Source organism: Puntigrus tetrazona, chromosome 24, assembly GCF_018831695.1.
Source record: "Puntigrus tetrazona isolate hp1 chromosome 24, ASM1883169v1, whole genome shotgun sequence".
Lineage (NCBI taxonomy): Eukaryota > Metazoa > Chordata > Actinopteri > Cypriniformes > Cyprinidae > Puntigrus > Puntigrus tetrazona.
In genome coordinates, this window is record NC_056722.1 from 20,634,272 (window position 1) to 20,657,553 (window position 23,282).

Genomic DNA, 23,282 nt, shown 5'->3' on the forward strand with positions numbered 1-23,282 from the left:
AGACCTGTACAACCTCACATCTCCAATGCATATCTGGATTTTACTTTATCAACCTCTATGAATATAGAGGACAAGAATTTTCTCAATAAAAATTCTAGACAGTGGGAGGCTCATTAAATAGATCAATATGAATATATCTTTTTGATTTTTCATAACACAGAATGTTAAAAGAAAACAGTAGTACGAGGGAGACTTCAGCAGCTATTTTAATGGCTGTTCTGTGTTCAGAAATAATGTATTGCTTTGGAAGCTCAGCTTGAAGTAGTTTTATTTTATATTCCTGTGATTTTAAATTGATATAGTGAGGCTGTAGCTTTGCACGCTCGCACAGACGGCAAAAAAAAAGGCATGGGTAAGTGGAGAAGAATTCGTTTTTATTGCTACTTTTCTCACATGTATGGATAATCTCTTTTTTATAGCTCTCCACCCAAGAGCTGCGGTCAGAGGCTCCCCCTGCGCCCGCTCTGTAGCTCACCCCACTGAAATAACAGCAAGACCGCCAGTCTCCAAACACACCTGCTTTTCATTTCGGCCCCACTGATTACAAAGTCTACGGGAAAACTTAAGCATTGAGTATGCTGTAAGTTTAAGGAGAACTGACTGAATGCAAATAACATCTGTTGTTCCCTAAGTGCTGATGCATTTCAAATGTTGTGCATTAGTTTCTTAGAAGGCACTACAGTTCAGTCATGACAACTCATGGAGTGATCATTTCAACCATAATTTATTGGCATGAGTATGAAATATACATAAGCTTAATTTTAGAGGATGAGATCTGCTACGCCGCTGCTTTTGTATAGCAAATACAATAATTAGTTTAGCTTAGTCAATAATAAAGTAGCATGGCTGCTTTTAGAAATTTGGAAAATTAGAACTAGTCTGACATTGAAAAAAACATTTATTTTCTTTTTTTTTTGATAGGACAGGTCAGAGCTGACAGGAAGTGATTGTTGTTTTCATATTTATTTATTTATTTTTTATATATTTCCATTTGTTTTTAATTACATTTATTTTCATTTATCTTAGGACTTTATTAAAATATAATATTTTATTAAATCTTATTTAGTATATATTATTTATTAAAACAAGACAATTTATTAAAATAAAAAATCCCACAGACTTGCAATGAAGAAACCATGTTGTTTTTTGTTTTTTTTTTACAATTTATTATGATAGGTCAGAGCTGACAGGAAGCAAAATGTGAGGGAAAGGGGGGATGGGATCGGGAAAGAATCTTGAATTTGGATTCAAACTCGGGACGGCTGTCACACAATGTGTAGCTATTGCCGCTGATGAAGAAGCCATTTTTACAGACCAGATAGAACAGATTTAACGTGGGTAAGTAAGCAGCCAACTAGCAGCCAACTAAAACACACTAGCCACTATATATAGCTAGAGTAATATGAACAAGTACCTTTCGCATTCACAGAAATCTAGTTATTTGCAAATTATTATTGGATGTTTATTTGTAGGCTCCACAATCATTCGCACGTGGTTTTGTTGTGTGTGTGATCCTTTTTATACTAGGAGAATCAGCTGTAGGCGGAAATTATTGGAATTTTTTACAGCTCCACTTTTGGATCATGATAATGTTGTCCACCTTGTTTCTTTCAAGGGATTAAGAGGACGTTTTGTCTTTGGCTCAAGTAGACGTTATATGCCACTAGGTTGATAGGATGTTCCAGCTAGGCATACCAGTAAAGCCTGGGAGATTGGCTCTGTCATGCTGTGCATGATGGATGGAAAGCGGGAAATAGCCTTTAGAAAGAAAGGGCACTCCAGGGAGATTGAGAGCAGATTGAGACAAAGGAGAAATCCAGCAGTGGAGATGCTTAAACCCTCTCTTGACACCTCTGAGGTAATTGGACAGGTATTTCGGATGTTGAAGGCCAGGTAGAAGCTGTGTTATGTGACTTTGAGCCATTTGTGCAACCACGGTTATTGGAGAAGCTAAACAGTTTGACCTCTGAGAAGGTCTGGTATCCTCAGTTGCTTCTGGGTTCAACTCCTTCCATAATCTTCCTGTTTAAAGGGTTAAATATGTGGTTTAGGCCGAGAGCAGGTTGGTTCTGTGTGAATATTGCGAATGACCTTTTAGCCGCGCTCCTAGCGGGTAAGCTTTGAGTAAAGTCTGGCTCTACCATTCTCCAGTCGTCAGCCTGGATGGGTTGGATTTTTTTCCTTCTCCAAAAATCAATGCTACATTGCCTAATGGCTAGGTTAAAAATGGCTGAAAAGACTTTAAAAAGTCTCTGCTGTGCAACCGGACTCTAAATCAATACAGCGCTATAATCACCAGAACACTTCCATTCCTGTAGGTGAGATCGAGTTCTACTAATGTGAAGAACCTTGTTTAGTCTTGTATGTCAAAGGGCTCAGCAGGTCATTTGCTTACCAACCGAAATGCAAACATGGATATCCATAGACAAATAAGCTGAAATACCCTAGAGGCTAACTGTTAGCTTCAATTAGCATGTCATATGAAAAGTGGTGCTTTGATATTGATGCATTTTGGCTGTTTGGCATCAGTGATTCAAGGTGAGCAGACATCAAAGTCTAGATGTAAGAAATGAAGCTTCATTGATCGCTTCGCCAACGCTTTTCTCAGCGCCTTTTTGGTCAGCCATCAAATTTCATGTTGTATGCATAAAAGGGAATTCTGTATGATTATACTTCAAAATACTAATGTGAGCTAGTCTAGTGGAGCCCATATTTGTCCGTTTGAAGGCCAAACACATGAAACATGCCTCTGAAGGTTGGCTATTTAAAGTCCTTTGAAAGTGTTTGAGATGCTAACGTTTCCTAGCTCTTCTCTTTGCTTTAGTTTGTACGAATCCTTTGCTACGTGTGGATAAAATTTCACTCTTCAATCCCCCTGGTGTTCTACTATTTAAGTCTTGATTCACACTCAATGAAGGGAACGTTTTGGAATTATGTTGCCATGGAAACTAGTACATAAGCCTCTCTCCCTAGGTAATAGAATAGAATGTTTCTGTGGGTACGGGACCCTGCGGTCTGCGTTCCACTGACCCTACCTTTGCTACGCTGTTCTGCTTTTCTGAGTAGGTCCGCAATGCTGTTAAATTGAAAAGGGCACCTGAAGCGCTGGAAGCAGGGATGTCACTCTTACTGTCTCACTCTCCCCCTTAGGGAGAAGAAAGTCAGTTCGTTTGTCTCTCATATCTAAGAAAAACTCATCCTCACTTCATCTTCAGTTCATCTTCTTCATTGAAGGCTGGTGTACATTGACGCCTAACAGACATGGATGTCATGTTCTTTTTAATTTTTTAAGTACTGTGCTGATGCCATGATATTCCATTTGTAATATCATAGTATTTTTAACACATTAAGAATTTTTTGTTATCCTAAATTTTGTATCAGAATTTTTCCCCTAAATTCAAAGTAAAATGTGACTTCATTGCAGATTTATTGTTAATGTATCTAATGTATCTTTTAAAAAAACATTAATTAAACTTATTACTGTCCAGGTTTAAAATAACAGCAATATGTTAATAAGATTTGAGATAATATTAATATATTATATATTAATTTATTATGGTTAATACACTAAATCTTATGTCCCTAACCATTTTAATTTTAACCATTAATTTTTTCTCTTATTTTACATATTTGTCTTGCAATATATGCAAAAATGTTTTCAATTTATTTTTCTTCAGTTTTTTAGTACTACCAATTTACTTGATTATAGTTAGTCTTTAATTGTTTTTATGTTTCCATTTTTTTTAAGTTGTATTAGTTTTTATTTTATTGTAGTTTTATTCAGTTTTTGTTTTAACATTAGTATTGTGGCATCCCTGATCCATGTGATGGAAAAGGGTCTGTGTGAGCTGTTCAGGTGGTGGATTGATGTCTATTGATCTGCCTCTTTCAATATGAACCCGAGGCTGCAGACAGAATGAGAAATACACTAATAGCAAGCATTCGTCCCTATGGACCAGGGCATTAAACACACTCTCCAAACATGTCTCTCATCCTCCTCCTCACAGGAAGAAAAAAAAATATAAGCGCTCCACTGTTCATTTTTCTCTCGCTTGCTTTCTCTTATTAATTCCCATGATGGTGCTGCTCTTTCTGTCTTTTTGTCTGAAGGTATCATGTATAAAAGCTATTGATTACCTTGAGCCAAGGGGACACCAATCACACCAATGTAAATATTTGATAAGGACTCTGATGAGGATCTCTGAGATGTTCCACTGCTTATGAGCAAAAGTACAATCTAAGTATGTTCTGTTCTACATTGATTATTTTCCTCTCCTATTAATAATTTGTTCTGACATTTTGTTGCTCAATGTAAAATTCATAACTTTGATTTTGGTGGATAAAAGTTTTTCAAATATTAACAAAAAGTGAAGAAATGTTTTTTTTTGTTGTTTTTTTTGTTGTTGCTGTATTCAGGGCATGAATAGCATTTTTAATGTTTTGAATAAATTCATAGAAAATGAGTGTAATTGATTAATGGCATGGCTATGCTGGCATGTTCACTCAATTTGTTTGACTAAATTAAGATTTCATTATGGTGGACTCACCTTGCTGGAGGATGTTTTCAAGCTCTGATGATTTCAGATAGACCAATTAATCTAGAGCTTTTCTGCTCTCTACTTAGGGGCAAATTGCTTCTCCTGGATCTGTCCTTCACAGCTTTCCATATCCTCTAACATACTTTCATTTGCGGTTAGCAGGCGTAGTGGAAATCTGCCTTGTTACTAGCTCTGGCTTTGACACACTAGACCGGTTGGGTTCCACAAAAGGCCGGGCTTTCCAAGGGCTTTCTGGCTTGGCACTGAACACAGAGAGGGTGCAAAACCATAATACACACATGCTGTTTCATTTCAGGCCTCGTTCCAAACCACCACAGAGACTTTACACCTCTTACCTCACGCTGACCACCAAAGGTAATGGAGAGGCAATCGCACGCTCTTCAGGTCTTAGTATATCAGTGTTTTTACACCCCATGCAGCAGAACTTTACCTCATAATCCTGATAACTACATTTTAACTGAAAATTATTTAGGTCAGTGAATACTCCCGGATTTGTGCCAGAATTCAGTAAGCCTGTTAGAATAAAGCTTTAGTACAGCAGTGTAGACATTTGGGAAAAAGGGTTTTTTGTGTATTTCCACATCTCTGTATATACTCCTTTTGTACAGAACAGCAGGAACTGTGTAGCACACTGAGCTCTGGTTTAAAACAAAAAAACAAAAAAAAACAATGGCTTTTTGTATATTTGTGGTCATGTGGATTTCCGTAAATATAAGGAGAGCATGGCTAGAAAGCAGTGTCAATGTGACACTGAGAAAGGATAGATTTAATAATTTCACACTGTGGAAGAATGAAAAAATAGGCGTTTTTTCCTGTTAAGAGCGGTATTAATTCTGTTGGTCCCGATTGCCTCTCGGCAGACTGAAGTAAAAGCATTTAGAGCAAATTCTTGTTCCTTTAATCTCTCAGAAAGATCTCCCGCTGAGAGGGTCTTATCTTTACTAAAGCATTATCGGTTTCATGTTTTTTCACTCTGTGTGTGTGTGTATGTTGCCGTGTGTGTGGCTGTGTCAGTGGCGATGGATTGAGAAATCTTTGTCGTTTGCGTTAAAGATGAAATATTAAATAACTAAAATAAACTGGACTGGTCTGAAATGAAATGGCATTTTACGTTATTTGTACCTATCATTAAACCACATCTGCTCATGTTTTGACTCGTTTGACTTTTCACGCTTAATACTTGCAATAAACCGCTGTTGATTAGTTGGTGGGGAACTGAATGATGTCAATTAATTAATTAAGAGGGACAGCTGTCTTATTGATCATGAAACATCTCAGACCAGTAATTAATGTTAATGTGGTGGTAAATCGGAACGTCAGTAAATGGATTGAGGTGGAGGATGTGAGTGTAAATTATAAAGTGTGCAGTGTAATTCACATTTTACTGCTATTGATTATTAATGGGATTTCCTGGCCCCTTTATTGAACATCATGTTGGGAAAGAAATGTGTGTGCGTGTATATATATGTATATGTATAAGAGAGACCAAGAAGAACAGCATGGTTTCTCATGTGAATATATCATCCTCTCTAATGAAGTTGTCATGGAGTCCAAGACAGCATCTGTGTTTGAGTTATTAACTACAGTGTAGGTTAAGTCACTTAATGCTGTTAAATTTACAAGCAACACCTCTCAAACTACATTCACCTACAAGCTGCCGTCACTCTTCACTCCATTAGCACGGTCCGAAGTTCAGTATTAGCTGCTTTGAAAAGCCTCTCCTGAAAAGGGAAATATGTTGGAGGCATTGTGCTGTGGCTGATAAGAACTGACATGTTTGGGATGTGTTTGCAGAAATATAGGGTTTGCTTTTAGTTCAGGGGCAACATGGGAGTCTGGCACGGCGTCCCTGAGGGAAAGTGCTCTAATGCACACACACATACACACACCAATCACACTCACTCAGCTCTAACTTAACCCAGGCCCCACACACACACACACACACAGAAAGCACTGCCGCCACGTGCCTCCAGTCAGGCTAATGCTGCGGCGAGATGTTAGTTATGCCTCGCTGGAGGAGGTGACGAGAGCTGAGAGGAAACCTCCCTCAGATAACATCACAAAACTCCTCTCTTCACATTGCTTTTTTTTTCCTCCAATTTATTAAATGAAAAGAAATAACATAATGTAGTTCACGTGTGCCTTTCTTCGCTTGCTTGTATTACACAACAGGCTTTTGCTACTGTGACTTTAAGAATTAAGTAATTGACCTAATTTTTTAATTGATTAACACCAGCATGTGTATATTTACTTATATATATATATATATATATATATATATATATATATATATATATATATATATATATATATATATATATATATACATACATACAATTTTATGTTTTGTACAGTTTGGTTTTTGGTTTTATATAAAAATATATGAGATATATAACTATTATCTATAGTTTAATATGTTATATATAATATGTGTGATTTATTATAATGGTAATCTTTCTGAATATGAGCACAATCTTAATTTCTTCCCTTCTTCTTCAATAGCATGTCGGTCAGGCTTCTACAAGGCCTCTGCTATGGATGCGTACTGCGTGAAGTGCCCACCACACAGCTACTCCCACCAGGACAAGGCCTCTGAGTGTGTGTGTGAGAGAGGCTTCTACAGGGCCGAACTGGACCCTCGCTCTATGGCATGCACAAGTAAGCAAAGGGCCTTGTAGATCCTAAAATAAAGCGTAAAGATCCTGTTCATTATTGTGTTCTGATTTTATCTGGTTAAGTGCACAACTGATGTCAAGTGCTTTACTTGTGTGTACGTTCATCAGGACCACCTTCTGCACCCGGCAATCCTATTTCCATGGTGAACGAGACTGCAGTCACTCTAGAATGGAGTCCTCCTCGCGAAAGTGGCGGACGTGGAGATGTCACCTACAGTGTCCACTGCAGGAAGTGCTCTGGAGAAGCAGGGGCTGCAGGAGACAGTGAGAAGTGCGTTCCCTGTGGCAGTGGTCCGCATTTCAACCCCAGGCAGTTTGGCTTGACGCATCCCAGAGTTCTGGTCACAGAGCTGCAGCCCCACACCAATTACACCTTCAACATTGAAGCCCTGAACGGAGTGTCGGATCTCAGCCCCAGTCCACGTCAACTAGTGTCCGTCAACGTCACCACTAGTCAGACAGGTGAGATGTCACACATCTACATTCTGTGTCTCTCCATTAAGCGATTTTTCTGCTTATTAGTAGCCTATGGTTTTCAAAGGTAGTGTCTGAAGGCTAAGTTCTTCTTCTTATTCTTTAGAAATTGGGATAATTGCTGATTCATTTTTGTTCTGTTGTAGACTGTGCTTGAAACTAAGTTTCAAGAAATATTAAACTATTTTTTGTTTATCAATAAATAATTTGCAATAAATACACAAACAAACAAATACATTCCTTCAACTAACATTTATTTATTTTTATTAATATATATTTTTATTACTATACATTTAGGCAATTATCAGACACGTTTTATATATTATATAAATTTTTCAATTAGTATATAATATCAACAATTTAATATATAATATAATATTAATGTAATAGTTTATAAATAGTTTATTCATTAATATTTTAATAAATTGTTAAATGCAAATGTAATCAGAAATATAATTACTTATTTGGCAGTATTACATTTGGTTTTTTCATGAGCTCTTTAAACATGAAAAGATAAAGCTGTCTTCATTCCCTATGAAGGAGTATAATTATAAGGTGATGGTTATGTATGATGGACCTTGACGTCAAAACACTAAAACCCTTTGTTCTAAACATTACGAACATTTTACAAGGACATACAATTTTTTTTCCTCTTTTGGGGCCTTTTCATTTTATTCATGGAAAAAAAAAATTAAAAATGGCATGATATGTGACGCAAGTATATTTTATAACTGGCAAGTATATTTTATAACTCAGGAGGGTCAAGGATATGTAGTATCCTTTGAAAGCTTTCAGTTATGTGAATCTTCAGCTACACATTTTTCTGCTTACGCTCTTCAATCGCCGAAGCTTTAGTCACAATTTTAGCCTCCTGCTTCCTGCTTTTGAATTTTACACGGGTGCGCTGTGCTTCAGTGAGTCCTCTTATATCTCGCCTGACCTTTAAACCCACACTCGAAGCCTGTCATTGGTCGAGAGGAGGGACGAGCTCTCCTGATCCTGTGGTTAAGTATGATTCAGCCCCTCAGAGAACAAGAGCGAGAGCGAGACAGACAGGAGCGAGAGGCAGCGTAATGAGAAGCCTGAGAGGAGAGTTACCCGGGATGCCCAGATCAACAGCCCTTTGCTCATATGAGAGCTGACATGCCTGTAACCTTGGAAACGCCACTAGTGGGCGGGGACTGATTGAGGTGTACATAACTCTGATTGGCTTATATTTCGAGTGCTTGGCCTCTGGTCTACACTGCTTGAAATATTCAAGAGACAATCCGCCGTGTGTCGAGAGGAGACTTCTGGGATGATGTAGTGCTTGTATTTGCATGTTTTGCATGATTCGTATATTGACTGATGTTTCGGCGCACATCTTTCATCGGCAGGTGTGTGAGAGACACCAAACAGAATATTAATAAATGCAAATTCTGAGGAGACATAAAGTGACGAATACATCAAATAAAGCTGACAGATTGATGACTTCATAAGAACTGAATGCAGAGCAATTTAATGTTACATATATGAAGGTATAATGCTAGGGCGGATATTTTCACTGAGCTTCTGTGTTAAAGACAACATGAAATCGAAATGGAGAGGATTCATTTTATAAAATTTTAAATTCAGTAATTTAAAAATAACGGTCAAGGCAATTACAATGTTGCATAAAAAATTTGAGTTTGTATTCATTATGCATCTATAAAATATTAGGAAATAACTTTTTGTGTGATAATGATTATAGATATAATATAGCATATTTCTGATGGATCATGTGACGCTGAAGACTGGCGCAATGATGTTGAAAATTCAGTTTGCCATCACAGAAATAAATTCCATGTTAAAATATATTAAAATAGAAAACTGTTGTTTTAAATTGTAATAATATTTCAGAATATTGTTGGTTTGATTAGATAAATGCAGCTTCGGTGAACACGAGAGACTTCTTTCAAAAACATGAAAATGACTCCAAATTTCAAAGTATAGGGACAAAATGTTCAAGTTTTATCAAGTAGTTATTATTTCCCACCATGTTAATATATAGATTATGCTGTTCACGTAATGATAAAATCATATATTAGCATATATAAATGCATTATTGTCCTTTTTTTTACTGTTTAACTCACCTCCTACATCTTTTCCTGTGATATTCTGAGACACTTTTCTTTTCATTACTGTGAACTGAAGCATGTCTGTTCTTTATCTGTGAAGCGAACGCGTGCTGAGATATCAGCGTAGCTGTTTGTTTATCACTTTAAGAGTGTTTGTATGCGTACGGCAGTTAGCAGTGTCACTGTGTCAGCATCAGAGTACGCCGAGTTAAGGCTCGAACAGCTCATTAAAGAACGGAGCGTCAGCTCCTTCATTCATCACTAGCTGCCGGGGCCCAAAACGGGAGGCCCTCGTTTGTACTCACAATCTGACACCATCATTAGCACCTCTGTCTCTCTCTCTCTCTCTCTTTCTGCTCAGGGCGGCTCGCTAACACTGCTGTAGTACGAATAGAAGGGCTGAGGTGCTCTGGCTGTGTGCCAGCAATGTAGTACGGGGTGAAAATGACTCACTACACACGCAGAATAATTTATCACTCCCGAAAAAGACAAGACGCGCTCCACCAGCCCTCTCATACTCTTTAATTAGAAGTGTAATTAATCCTTCTCTTTTACATGGAAATCAATCTCAATTCATCTCTCTCTCTCTCTTTCTTTTTCAGTGAGCGTCATCTTAAAGGAAAGGAAGGGCACAGACAGTGTAACGCTGGCATGGCAGGGTCCAGAACCTTCTGACGGGACTGTGGTGGAATATGAAGTCACCTATTATGAAAAGGTTAGATGCTTTGGTGACCTTTTGGCCCTGTTTGAGTCTTCTTGCACTGATTGGACATATGGCAGCTCACTTTTATCGTACCCTGGGGAGAAGCTGTAATGTTAACACAGACATGCTTCATTCGGTCCCAATTAACATTCATGGATCTCCTGTCTGCCAAAAACCTTTGAGGTTGTCACATTTTAGACTTGATGACATTATTGTCCTGAACAATTTACAGAGGCTTTGTTCAGACGGGGAGCAAAAATCCAATTTTTGCTTGGTCCAAACTCAAACCCGTTAGCAGAACAACCAGAAAAACACATGAAATCTGATATAGTTACAAATCTGTATGCGATTATGATTGAAATCCGATTAAAACCTTGTCCATGTGTTGTTTGTAATCCGATTAAAATACAATTCTCACTCTAAATGATCAAATCTGATTTCAAGTAGTTTTTCTGACGGCTTCATTTGAGACATATTGAGTATGTATGTCATATGTGTAATATTGAAAATTGTCCTTGGAAAAAAATAGTATTCCAGTTTTTTCACATTTTTTCTTCACTGCTAGATACATGAAAATTCTATCAGTTATAACATTAAATGAACAAAAAAGTTATGTGTATATAAAAGAAAAGAAAAGAAATATATATATATATATGAATGTATGTATGTGTATATCATTTTATGGCCTATAACCAAAAGTATGTATTATAATTCCATATATTTACTATTCTGAACCATTATAAGTAATTAAAAATAAAATTATAAATCAATCATTTTAGATGTGCTACATATACATATACATATATATATATATATATATATATATATATATATATATATATATATATATATATATATATATATATATATATATGCACACACACACACACACACACACACACACACACACTACAGGTAAGGCATCACAATGTTATAGAAAAATGTATATTAATAAATATATTAAGATGAACTCAAAATGATCGTTACATGTCCACAAATGTAAATAGCAGAAATGACTATGCACAATTAAAGACATCTCCAATATTATTTAATTGCTGATATGGTACAGATATATATATAGTGAAAATTTCTATCTGCATTGACATTTCTATACACAGGGTAAGTGATTTCCTGCCGTCAGTTGTTTAGATCTCTCGGTGACACCCTCTTGTACCACTGTACTTGGCTGTGTGGCATGAAAACAGGGTGATGGGTAATTATTATGATTTATTCAGGTGATTATGGGCTATGTGGCTTTTAGATGGAGCGCACAGATGGACAGGCTTGGCTGCCGCTGTGTCCGCGATTCGTTTGATGCCGCCTGTTTGGCCCATATTAGATTTAATAGCACCACAGGAAATATGGCCATCCCTCTCTCGCAGGGCGTGGCGTTCCTGTCTGGAACGTTAGATTTCCCTAAGCGAGCTGCCACGTGCCTTTTTAGCAAAGGGCTTACATGAAGGAAGATGAATGGATATCGATAAGCTGTGAAATATTAACATGTGCACACTGTACGGAATTCTCCTTAGGATTAGACAATGAGAATTGGACAATGAGGCGACAGATCCAAGTCAATAGGATTGATGTCATTTATCTGGATAAATTCCAGTTACTGGAAGCCTAAAAGCTGTTAGCCCCCCCCAAAAAAAACTGCAGAAATCTGCGTTTTCTTTTCAGTTCAATCCATCTATGTGAAAATCATTGTGTTAGTCATTGGCAAGAGGTGCTTGAATGAGCACTAAATTCCTTTTGAGCTAATTGCTAATTGGCAATTGACTGATTTGAATCCAATCTGCATGCTCTGTTCGCTTGTTATTCGTTTTTTTCTGTGAATGTGAGTCGATACGTTAATGATGATTCGACAAAGTTCGTCTAGACTCCTGGGGTTTGCAGGACAGTAAGGGATTCAGGCATCATTGTGAGGAATCGAGACACCCGTCTCTTATTATTCTGTTCTTTTGTACTAGAACCAGCAGGATCAGAATTACACTGTGCTGAAGACCAAATCCAACAGTATGACGGTGGATGGACTCAAGCCTGGAACCACATACGTCTTCCGGATCCGAGCCCGTACAGATGGAGGCTATGGGAACTACAGGGGAGAAATTGAGCTGGAGACGAGCAATGAAGGTGAATGCAAAACCATCCTTCATGCACCTTTATAAACCGTTCTAACTCTTAGGGGACCCCTTGCTTTCTGGTGTTAGGCCACATTGTTCTTCTCTAGTTTTAGACAAATGACTATGAAACCAAATCTAAAATTGCCACTTTAAAATAAATGGATCTCCTCCTTAATGCTGATGAATTTGCTGCAAAATAACATTCTAATGAAGTTTTGTGTGCTAACACAATTGAACCCTGTTGTGATGGTGAGCCAAATCAGGTAGGAATTGTATGTTATGATTATTATAAAAAATATAATTATTAGTGCTATCAAATAATTCATCGTAATTCAACCACATCCAAAATAAAGATTTAGTTTGCTTTATATATGCTTGTATATTTAGAAATACAATGCATATATTTAAGAAAAATATGTTATGTTTATATAGTATAAAATTTAGATACATGTAAATACTTTCAAAATATATACTGTATGTATGTTTACATATACATAATAAATATGCACAGTACACACAAAATGTAACAAAAATATTATATTATATTATATAGTATATTTTGGATTCGATTCCAATTGCGATTATTCATTTGACAGCATTAATAATTATTTCTAAAGAAATAAACCTATAAAAAACCATTACAAGTTTTATTCTTTATTAGTAACCCATTTGCAGTGTTCGTAATTTTGTAGATCCCTTTATAATTTCTTACTGTGCCACCAAATTTCACATTTTATTCACAGCTGAATATCTTCATATTTTCAAGGACACTGGTTTCGACCACACTGTAACCTGTGTCACACGCGTGTATTTCTCTATCACACGCCGCTGATTGAATTTCCGATCCGCTGCACGCATTGAAAGGGGTTGTGAAATATTCATACATGTGAACACGTTCAATTAGTCCCCTGAGATAGACGAAGCTCCTCGCGTGCTGCAGTTTGCTCTCTTGCTGCTGTGTTTGAAGTCTGAGCATGTAGATTTTCTGTCAGTGTTCCTCTGAAGTGTGAGCGGAGTAGGCAGATGCCCCGCTGTGTTTGTCTCATAGTTTGTGTACCATATGGTACACGCCACCATCCTGTGCGCATAATTAGAGGGTCGCTTTCTTAATTCTTTTTATTTGAACATAATCTGGAAAAATTTGGCTTATTGTACATCCCTTTGTTTACTAAAATTATAGTCAAATTACTTTTGTTTGAGATATAACACTTTATAATGATGTCGGAATATATGCCTTGGTATTAGTGAAGCGTTTTTAATTAGTGTTTACTAAGTGGTACTATTTTCTTAATTATCACAGTCAGTAAACATAAATGTGTTAATTAATTAAAAAATTTAATATTTATACTTTTAAACATTTTAATAAATAATAAATGAATGAAATTGTAAATTATATATATATATATATATATATATATATATATATATATATATATATATATATATATATATATATATATATATATATAAATGCATTGGTTAAAAAAATCAAAAAATAATAAATAGATATGTTTTTTCCAGGTGCTCACCAATGCATTATTTACTTATTTTTTTCTATACGCAAATGTAGGTGCCACTGAATTTAATATCTGCTTTAATGTTGGTTTCTCACTCTTTCTATTAGATATGCTGGCAGTTGGAGATCCCAACCAACAAACCATACTGGCCATCTCCGTGGCAGGTGGTGCAGTGCTTCTGGTCTTGCTAGTGGCCTGTTTTGTTGTGAGTGGACGGTAAGAATAATTTACTATTCTTCTCTTAGCTCTCTCGTCTTATAGATTCAGACCGTACCTTATTCTTTGAAAATATCCCAAAGCCAAGCATGCAGTCTTCTGTATGATGAAAGAGCAGTTAATTGGCAATTTCTACACTGACAGACTTGAATGAATCAGTGTTAATCTGAGTTGTTTAACCGTCAACAAATCCATATGAAGGATAAAGAAACCATGTTTCATTTAATCAGTGAAGATGCGTAAATATAGATAGACAGAATCGAGCAAATGAGATGTTGTTGAATGTCTGTCAGCGTGTGTATGCCTTTGTATGTGTGCATGTGTGCATTTACACAAAATCAAAAGGACACAAAATTGTTTAGCCCTCTGATTGCATAGCGTGATCTGTGGAGATGAAAGCAAACACTTGAGAGAACAATTGAAGAGACAGACATAAGGGAGAACAGCAAGAGTAGAGGCTCTGTACGGCTGAGAATGAGGGAGCTAATGAAATGGAAATGAAAGGAAAGGGGGATCTGAGGAGACGAGGAACAGAAAGCAGAAAATAAAATGCTCTCAATGACATGAAGTGCTCAGATTGAGACATGAGCTGATCTTTGTGTATGTGTGCACCTATTTGGTTTCCCTTGGATTTTTATATTCAAAGTTGGATTTTAGTAACTGAGTTTGTGTGTGTGTGTGTGTATATATGTATATAGTAATGCTGTCAACCGATTAATCACGTCCAAAATAAGTTTCTGTTTATATTTATCTGTGTGTGTCCTGTGTATCTTTATTATGTGTGTGTGTATATATATATATATATATATATATATATATATATATATATATATATATAAATACACACACAAACAACATTTATTTATAAAATATTTATATGTATATAAATTAAGATATTCATATTATCATATTTTATATTATATATAAATATATTTAACATACAAACATAAATATATATATATATATGCATGTTTTTTGTGTGTGTGTGTGTGTTTATGTGTATTTATATATATATATATATATATATATATATATATATATATATATATATATATATATATATATATATATATATATATATAAAATATAATGCAATTATTAATTTCTCTCTCATTTCTCATATAAAAAAATGTAAGCGTCAAAGGCAGCTACCCAATTTAATTTCTCCTAGCAATATTGCAGAAAGACTGGCATCGGTGCAGCTTTTTATTTTAGTATTTACCGGCACTCACATTTCAAAGTCTGATTTACTAGAGATTTTTCGACTGTTGGATGCTATATGATCCAGTATGTTGTAACACAGAATGAGATTTCCGTCTGCTTTGCAATTTGTAACCCATAATGCACTGTGACAGAAAGGTCCCGTAGGATGTGTTATGTCGGCCAAGTTTATGCCTGCAAGCCAAAACCTTGGTGCTGCCACCTCTTATTCATGGTTTCCACCACCCCCATCCCAATGCATGTGTGTCTGCTTGTGGGAAGACCCTCATGGAAGCAATAAAAAGAGTTTTGATGCTGATCTCGAATGACGCGTTTCTAGTGTGGTGTGGAGGCCAATGAATCGTAATGGTGAGTGAAGCTAAACTCTGTAATTGCATTCAGTCCCTTGGCATTGGATTATACTGAGCTATATATACTGGACTTAACAAGGTATTCAGTTCACAGTGCCCTCGGTTCTTTTACTGCTTTCAGAACCTCAGCTGAGCTTTGAGAGAGCAAGGCCTTTCCATTATTGACAGTTTGAGGTCATTGATTTCTGATCCTCTTGCTGTCTTGAAAACATACGTCAGTTTTTGTTGTTGTTGTTTTGTTTTTTTTTTAAGTTTAACTCAAGTGGCAGCAAGATGTTTTGAATGCTTAGCTTTTTTTGACAATTTATACAGCAAAATGGAAGATTTGTGACCAGTTAGGGCTTTTTGGAAAACCAGGGAATGTCAAAAAATTGTGATATTAGTATAAAATGTTTGCATTTCCGTAATTGTTTGAGGGTTTTTTTGTATAATTATCTATCACTTTGTGCTTCCATTTTTCCTCTTTATTTCCAAATGTAATCATTTATGTCTGGAACAAATCATGAAAATGCATTGGTCAAGAGTGGTAGAAACACTGGCCCATAAGTCTGTCGTTTGTTTGCACACCAAAGTTGAGGTTGGTCAGAGAAATATGAAGAGTTCAGGCATGTTTAGTGTGTTCAACTTTGTTTTTGCAATGATTTGGGCTCCCAGTGATTTGGAGTTGGCCAGCATTCTGGTACTTGATGAGGAAAAAACAGCTTTGATTGGCTTGTGATGATGCTGGCAGATGGTCTTCGTTTGTCTTTCACTTCCCCCCTATTTTCTGCTTATTTCAAGAAAAGCAATTAAAAATGAAGGACACACTTTAAAGACTTTATAGATCCTTTCTGTGGAACATTTCAGTACAATGACAGATGCTGCAGTACATCTAGCAGGTGCCTACTATCCAAAGCACAAACGTTTGCAAGTCTGAGGAGCATTGTGTGCCAGCCATGAAAACAAGTTGAAGACATCAAGCTTCTGATATTAAAACAATTCCCTTTACCTCCAGTTGGACGGCCTCCAAACCATTCACTAATGCTCATGTTGGATGGAATTATTGCAGTTTAATGATGAAATCTAGAAGCCACATGGCTGATTTCAGCTGGAGTGATAAATGAATTGTCGGTTAATATTCCATTATTGGGGCTATTGCATTTCTGATTAGTGGTTATGTGTTTGTGTTATGCGGGGAACCTTTTCGGCTTTTTAGCCCCTGTCTGTCTTACTCAATCACATTAAGGTTTGGCAGATTTGTAGTGTGCTAGTTCAAGCAAGAAGGGAAAGAAAATGATACATTGCGTAATAAAATAAGTACACGCCATATAACAGCTGCTCTCTGACTGTTGAATATATGGGATTTTCGAAAATGAGCAAATGATTCAATTCTATCAGAATGAACAAATACAAAACTCTCCAGTTTAGACTACATGCATATTTTCAACAAAAAATGCACCAGTTGCTCTTTCTGCTGGTGTTTACTTGAGATCATCACATAAACAATCAGTGAGTAAAAAAAGAGTAATTGTAGCAGCTGAAAACAGACATATACAATCATAAAATGAAAGATTTCAGTGCCACATTTCTCTCTGTGTAGAGAAAAAACCCACAGTATGGTGTAACTGATGCCATTTAGGGGAAGTAGATTTCGTTCACAATCTACCAACATGAATGAATGTAGCTTGTAAATGTGTTTTGTTATGGAGTTCTTTGTTTGAGCAGTGTAGATCATGCTTTGGAGGCACAGCCGAAGGCTTAATGGGTCTTGTTCTGTTGATTTAGTGCAGACATTACCTGTATCTCGCCCTTGGGTTTGATACCGTACAGTGACTGTTTAGTTAGTACATTCGTATGTGTTTAACAGAGAAATATAGCAACATGTGCAAGTACACACACAAAATGGAATTACTATGCCATTCCGAAATGGTTGCATGAGCGTGTTCGGTTGTTAAACAGGGTTGTTTTTTTCCCATCTGGCTATCCCAGTGCCTTTCCAAGTAGAAATCGCTGGCTGTGTAGCCCCTGAGCACATCATGACTCGCTCACTCTAGGCACGCAGCTTCACTTCCAATTTCATTTCCATGCGTTTGATGGCAGGCCAGCTGTAGATGTGTCTGGACGCGTCAGCAGAACATTCCAGAATATGCAAGTGGATGATGTGTTGGATGCATGTGCAATGATTGGAGATGAGACAAGGATGGGCCATCAATCAGCTCGATTTTCTTCTGGATTTCAATTAGCGTAATGAACCACTTTAAACTGATAGAGTCAGTGTTTTTAAAACACCCGTCAGAGGAGCTTAGAATTTATGAGTGTCCATTTCCTCCAAACACACGATAATTTCCTCTTTTTGTAATTAACCTGATTGTAAATCTATTTTTTTATACTAAGGTAGAAGGAAAGGTTTACAGAGATGTCTCTGGGGACCACATTGTCAATTTTTAGTTGAAAAAAAAAATCTGATTTACTGTTATCACTCCGGTTCATTTGAGTCTGTTCAGTTTGTCTTCATCAGATGTGTCAATATGTCCTTGTGCACCTCTGAAAAAGTTAGCAAAATTGCAAACGTCTGGAGAGAAATCATTTATAATCCATGATATTGACCAGCAAAAGTTACTGCTCAAAGGTGTGTTGACTCTTTACAGATTTTTTCAGATAAAATACATGCTTCAGTGAACCGTTCCAAATTAACACTGTCCTTTAGGAGAACAGGCATGTGGCAACATAAAAGGACATCAGTTGAATTTTGTTCTGTTGTTCATGCCACCCTACTGGGATGCATTGACCATGCCAATGGCTTGGCATGTCCTTGTAGCAGGTGAAAGCCTGAGCTGGCCTGCCGTCCGCTACATGCTGAACAGATCTCAAGACCCAGCTGGAAGCTGCTTTACCTCATTAGCTCAATGAGCTGGAATATCATTATGTAATGAACTAGTTTGAGGGTCAGAGGACAGAGTTACCACATTAAAATGACAGTGTTTTATGCTCGTAGCACATCATCTCATGCTGAGACTGTTCGAGCAAACCACTTGGTTCTTTGTCAGATGGGATCTAGTTTATATAGCCACATTATTTATGTGCATATAGGCTCAAAAACCAATTATGGCCAACCAAAGAAGCATTTAATACTTAAAGGGTTACACAACTCCAAAATAAAAACTTTGTCATTAATCTCTAAACCCCAAGTCATTGCATGTAGAAGACATATCTTTTGATTTAGTCTAACACAGAACTATATTTGTACCACTGATGGCAGCTGATGGCTTTCAAACGATGTCTTTCATATTTTCTGCACCTTGACTCATTTGGCAGTCAATGGGACAGTCACAAGCATCCTGGATTTTATCAAAAATATCTTAAACTTTGTTCAGAAGATGTACAAAGCTATTATGGGTTTGGAACAACATGGGGGTATGTGATTAGTGATACAATTTGTATTTTGGGGAGGAGTAACCCTTTAAAGTATGTATGATCAAAAATACTGTCTTGACAAGCACTTAATTTCTATTTTCTCAACATCTCCATTACATCCTTTTCCAAATGCTTATGGCGAACTCTTTCTCAGCTCTCACTCATCGTTCCCTCAAGCCGGCCAGACAGTTTAACAGTCTCTCTGCTTTAGCACCATGACACTCGACGTCCCTTTCTCAAAGACACAGAGAAAGATATGAGCCATGTCAGCAGATACAAAGCTGCACCACTGTCACCTGCAGATACAAGCTCTGCACTGTGAGAGCGAGAGAAAGACAAAAGAGAGGAAGAAGAAAGGCAAAAGAAACTGGGTCATAGACAAAAGGGCTTCCAGCGGTGTAGGGCTGCGAAACGTCTTTATCACCGCACAAAAGGGATTTGAGGAATGCTTCGGAGTTGAAAAATGTGTTAATTGCAGAGTCCTAGACGCTAGTCTGTCAGGTTTTTTTTTTTTATCCGCCGTTATAACAGAATATGCAAATAGCCCCGCAGTGTGCATATTGCATTCAAATGAGTGACAGGAAGGTTGAAGGGTGGGATCACGCTTCACTTTAGAAGCTCCCGGATCTCCCGCTGCGGCATGGGAAGTGTTTCATCAGCGCTGCGGCAGGTGCAAGGGGGAGGGATCCGTCTGCGGGACCTCGAGGGACGACGGGGCAGGTTAGAGAGCAAGCAGGGTCGGTTTCGGAGACGATTTACTCTCCCTGATTACCACATGCTTCAGTCAGGCGAACCCCTCCAGCCCTGTGCCCCCCGTGCAAGCATGTTCCACTTAATAGACTGTGTTTCGCACATGGGACGGTTAAAGATCGTAGGGGTTGGGGGGTTGTACCTGCACACAGATGCACACTAGGCCCCGAGCATTTATTCAGGGGGGTACGTGTGTATGTGTGGCTGATGAACAGGTGGGGTCTCTCTTGAGACCCCCAGTCTCATTAAAAGCAGCAGAAAGGAAACGACACACATGTACCTCTGAACCCCCCACCAGACGGGGCTGTACAACAGCTGAAAGGGAAAGATTTACCCCCCGCTGCTCCGTAGGGAGATGCAACAGACCGGATTAGAGGGGGTATGAATGAACCCAGCAGTCTTCCCATTATGTAATAGACCCCTAGGTCTGCTCCCGCCCCAACCCCGGCCTCGGGCCCCGATGCTTTGACTGCTCTGGAGCAGCTGAGCATGCTCTAGCTCTTGAATGAAGGGGACTGTGTATCCTGTATTGATTAGCATTGTTAACTGTGTATAAAATCAATACCAGAATCAAAATACTGGTAACCCTGAAGCATGATAGTTTTCACAGCTGCTGCAGGAGTATTACTAGCTTAGCGGTTTGATTGCAGATTGGTGCACGTTTAGTGATTTCTTACTGTCATTATGGACTGATTGCAGTGCTGTATTTAGAGTCCTTGAGTGTTATTTTGAATCGAATCTGTCCATCTATCCATTTGTCATTCCAGGAGTCGCTCAATCATTCTATCTATCATTCTGTCGGTAGATATATCTATTCTTCTAGATATAGTTCTATCATTCTGTTAGTTTAGATATGATTCTGTCTGTCATTCTTACCTTCTATCTGTCATTCTGTCATTCTATCTCTCGTTCTATCACTTGATACATCTATCAATCTAGATATAGTTATATCTTTCTGTTAGTTTAGATATCATTCTGTCTGTCATGCTTACCTTCTGTCATTCTGTCATTCTATCTCTCATTCTATCACTTGATACATCTATCAATATAAATATAGTTAAATCAGTCATTGTTGTCAATCTAGGTATCATTCTATTGTTCTGTCTGTCACTCTATCCTTCTAACTGTTGTTCAGACCTTTTGTTGTTTTAACATTCTGGCGTTCTATAATTCTGTCCTTCAATCTATTGTTCTATCCTTCAATATATCTATAGTTCTGTCCTAAATATATTGTTCTATCAAATCTGTTGCTTGATTCTTTTGTCACTTTGTCTTTTTATCTGTTGCTGTTGTTTTACCTGCTATTTAACCATTTAATCTGTCATTCTATCATTCTGTTGTTCTGTCTCTCTGTCATTCTATCATTATTTTGACTTGTACTATTGTTCTATCATTCTAGATATCTGCTTTTTTTAAATCCAAATTAAATAGCAATTCTCTCTATCATTTTATAAAACCGAAATTTGCATCTGCATTCCTTGTTTCAAGTATTTGAACTGGAATCAAGTCATTTCAGTTCTGAATGGCACTTTTACATGTATTATAGGTTTTCTAAAGGTGTATTTTTGTTTTGCTCACCTGTGTACACATTCATCCAATAGATCTTTTTTTGCTGTTTTTTTATCTATCTGCTATCTACATAAAAAAAAAAAGCAGTTAGTTTAAAAACAGAAAAAAAATGCTGCAATCTGCCCTGTTTCCCAGCACTCTAGCTGGTTTTGGATGCAGCGAGTCCAGTGTGAATTTCCCCAAAGGTGTTTGACTCATAACACTCTCTCTACTGTGGACCTCTTAGCTTTCTTTACCTGCAGTTAGAGGAAATGCCTTGCATTTTGTCATCTGCAGTAGCACAATAGAGACTCCAGTCTACTTTTCTATTCATAAGTGGATTTTCACCCATACTACTGAGCCAATGTCCTTTAGAAACCCATATAGGATGGCTTTTTCCACCTGGTCCCCATCCAACGTGCCACGTGAACATCTGTAGACATTCTGCAGCCATTCTCCACATTTCAACATGCTTTATAATTACTATGGCTACTCAGCCTGGGACATTACATTTTTGGCAATTCGTTCTTGTTAAAGACATGACAGGAAAAGGGAATGTGTGAGCGTGTGTCACTAAGAGGATTAAATGAATAATGAACATAATTATCAGTTCTACGTTGGCCACCTTTCCTCCCCAGTGTATTGGAATATTCATTATCTGGGGCATTTCCTTATTCATGATCCCACTGTGAGAGGAATGATGTAGTTAATGATAAAGTCAGAGGTGACAGGATTGAATTTTCCCGGTGCTAAAGAGCGGATTATAGCAGTGAAATCCTTTACTAGGTGGGAAAACCGGACTCTAAAGACACATTATGGTTAAACTACACTGTAAAAAGATGATATATGTGACCAGACCAGACCGCTGTAGATTTGATTCTATGGTCATCAACATTTTCTTAGTCTTTGGAGATTGCTTGGTTGATTTAGTGAGAGAGAAAGCATGTATTTCATTGTGTCGGTCTGTTTTAATTGTGCTTATTCTATTGTTTCAGGCGCTGTGGATATATTAAAGCAAAGCAAGACCCAGAGGAAGAGAAAATGCAGTTTCAGCATGGACGAGGTAATGCACACAGGTTTTTTGGTCTTGGAAAATAACTCATATCTTTTAAGAGTAATCAGCAAAATATTGGGCAAAACTTTTTGAGATGTCTAATATAGTGCATAGTTTGAGATGTCATCAAATCAGGATTGTATTTTTTCTGGCCAGTCAAACTGTGAATATAATTCAGTCTGGCTGGATGGATGAATAAAGAAAACGCATGTTTTTTCCAGCAAATTGTCGGTTAGTGAAGAGAGCCTCTGATGCATCTGCTGATAAATGATGTCTCTGATCGCTCTAGTTGCCTAATGTGTGTTTTCTCTAATGACACTTTTCCTGCCTGCCAAAGACAATGTTTAATGAGGTTGAAAATGCAGCACTCCCCTTCTTTTAGGAAAATGGATGGATCAGTCTAGGTAACTAAAGTGACTGTAAAGTAACCCTAATGTTATCTTCACTCCTACTGTCTTCTTGCATTGCAGTCAAACTTCCAGAAACACGCATGTACATTCACCCACACACTTATGAGGACCCCAACCAGGCGGTGCGAGACTTCGCCAAAGAGATCGAAGTTTCCAACATACGGATCGAGAGAGTTATTGGGGCCGGTAAGTCAAA

At 37.4% G+C, this 23,282-nt stretch overlaps 1 protein-coding gene across 1 annotated transcript in view; it reads left to right on the plus strand.

Annotated features, from left to right (window-relative positions):
- ek1 (eph-like kinase 1) overlaps positions 1-23,282 on the plus strand; it is a 55,640-nt gene that overhangs the window by 20,252 nt on the left and 12,106 nt on the right. Inside the window, exons 4-10 of the mRNA XM_043227001.1 lie at positions 7,062-7,217; positions 7,343-7,696; positions 10,407-10,519; positions 12,475-12,637; positions 14,252-14,360; positions 22,618-22,685; positions 23,147-23,272. Of these exons, the coding sequence (XP_043082936.1) occupies positions 7,062-7,217; positions 7,343-7,696; positions 10,407-10,519; positions 12,475-12,637; positions 14,252-14,360; positions 22,618-22,685; positions 23,147-23,272 (1,089 nt within the window). The remainder of the gene's footprint in view (positions 1-7,061; positions 7,218-7,342; positions 7,697-10,406; positions 10,520-12,474; positions 12,638-14,251; positions 14,361-22,617; positions 22,686-23,146; positions 23,273-23,282) is intronic.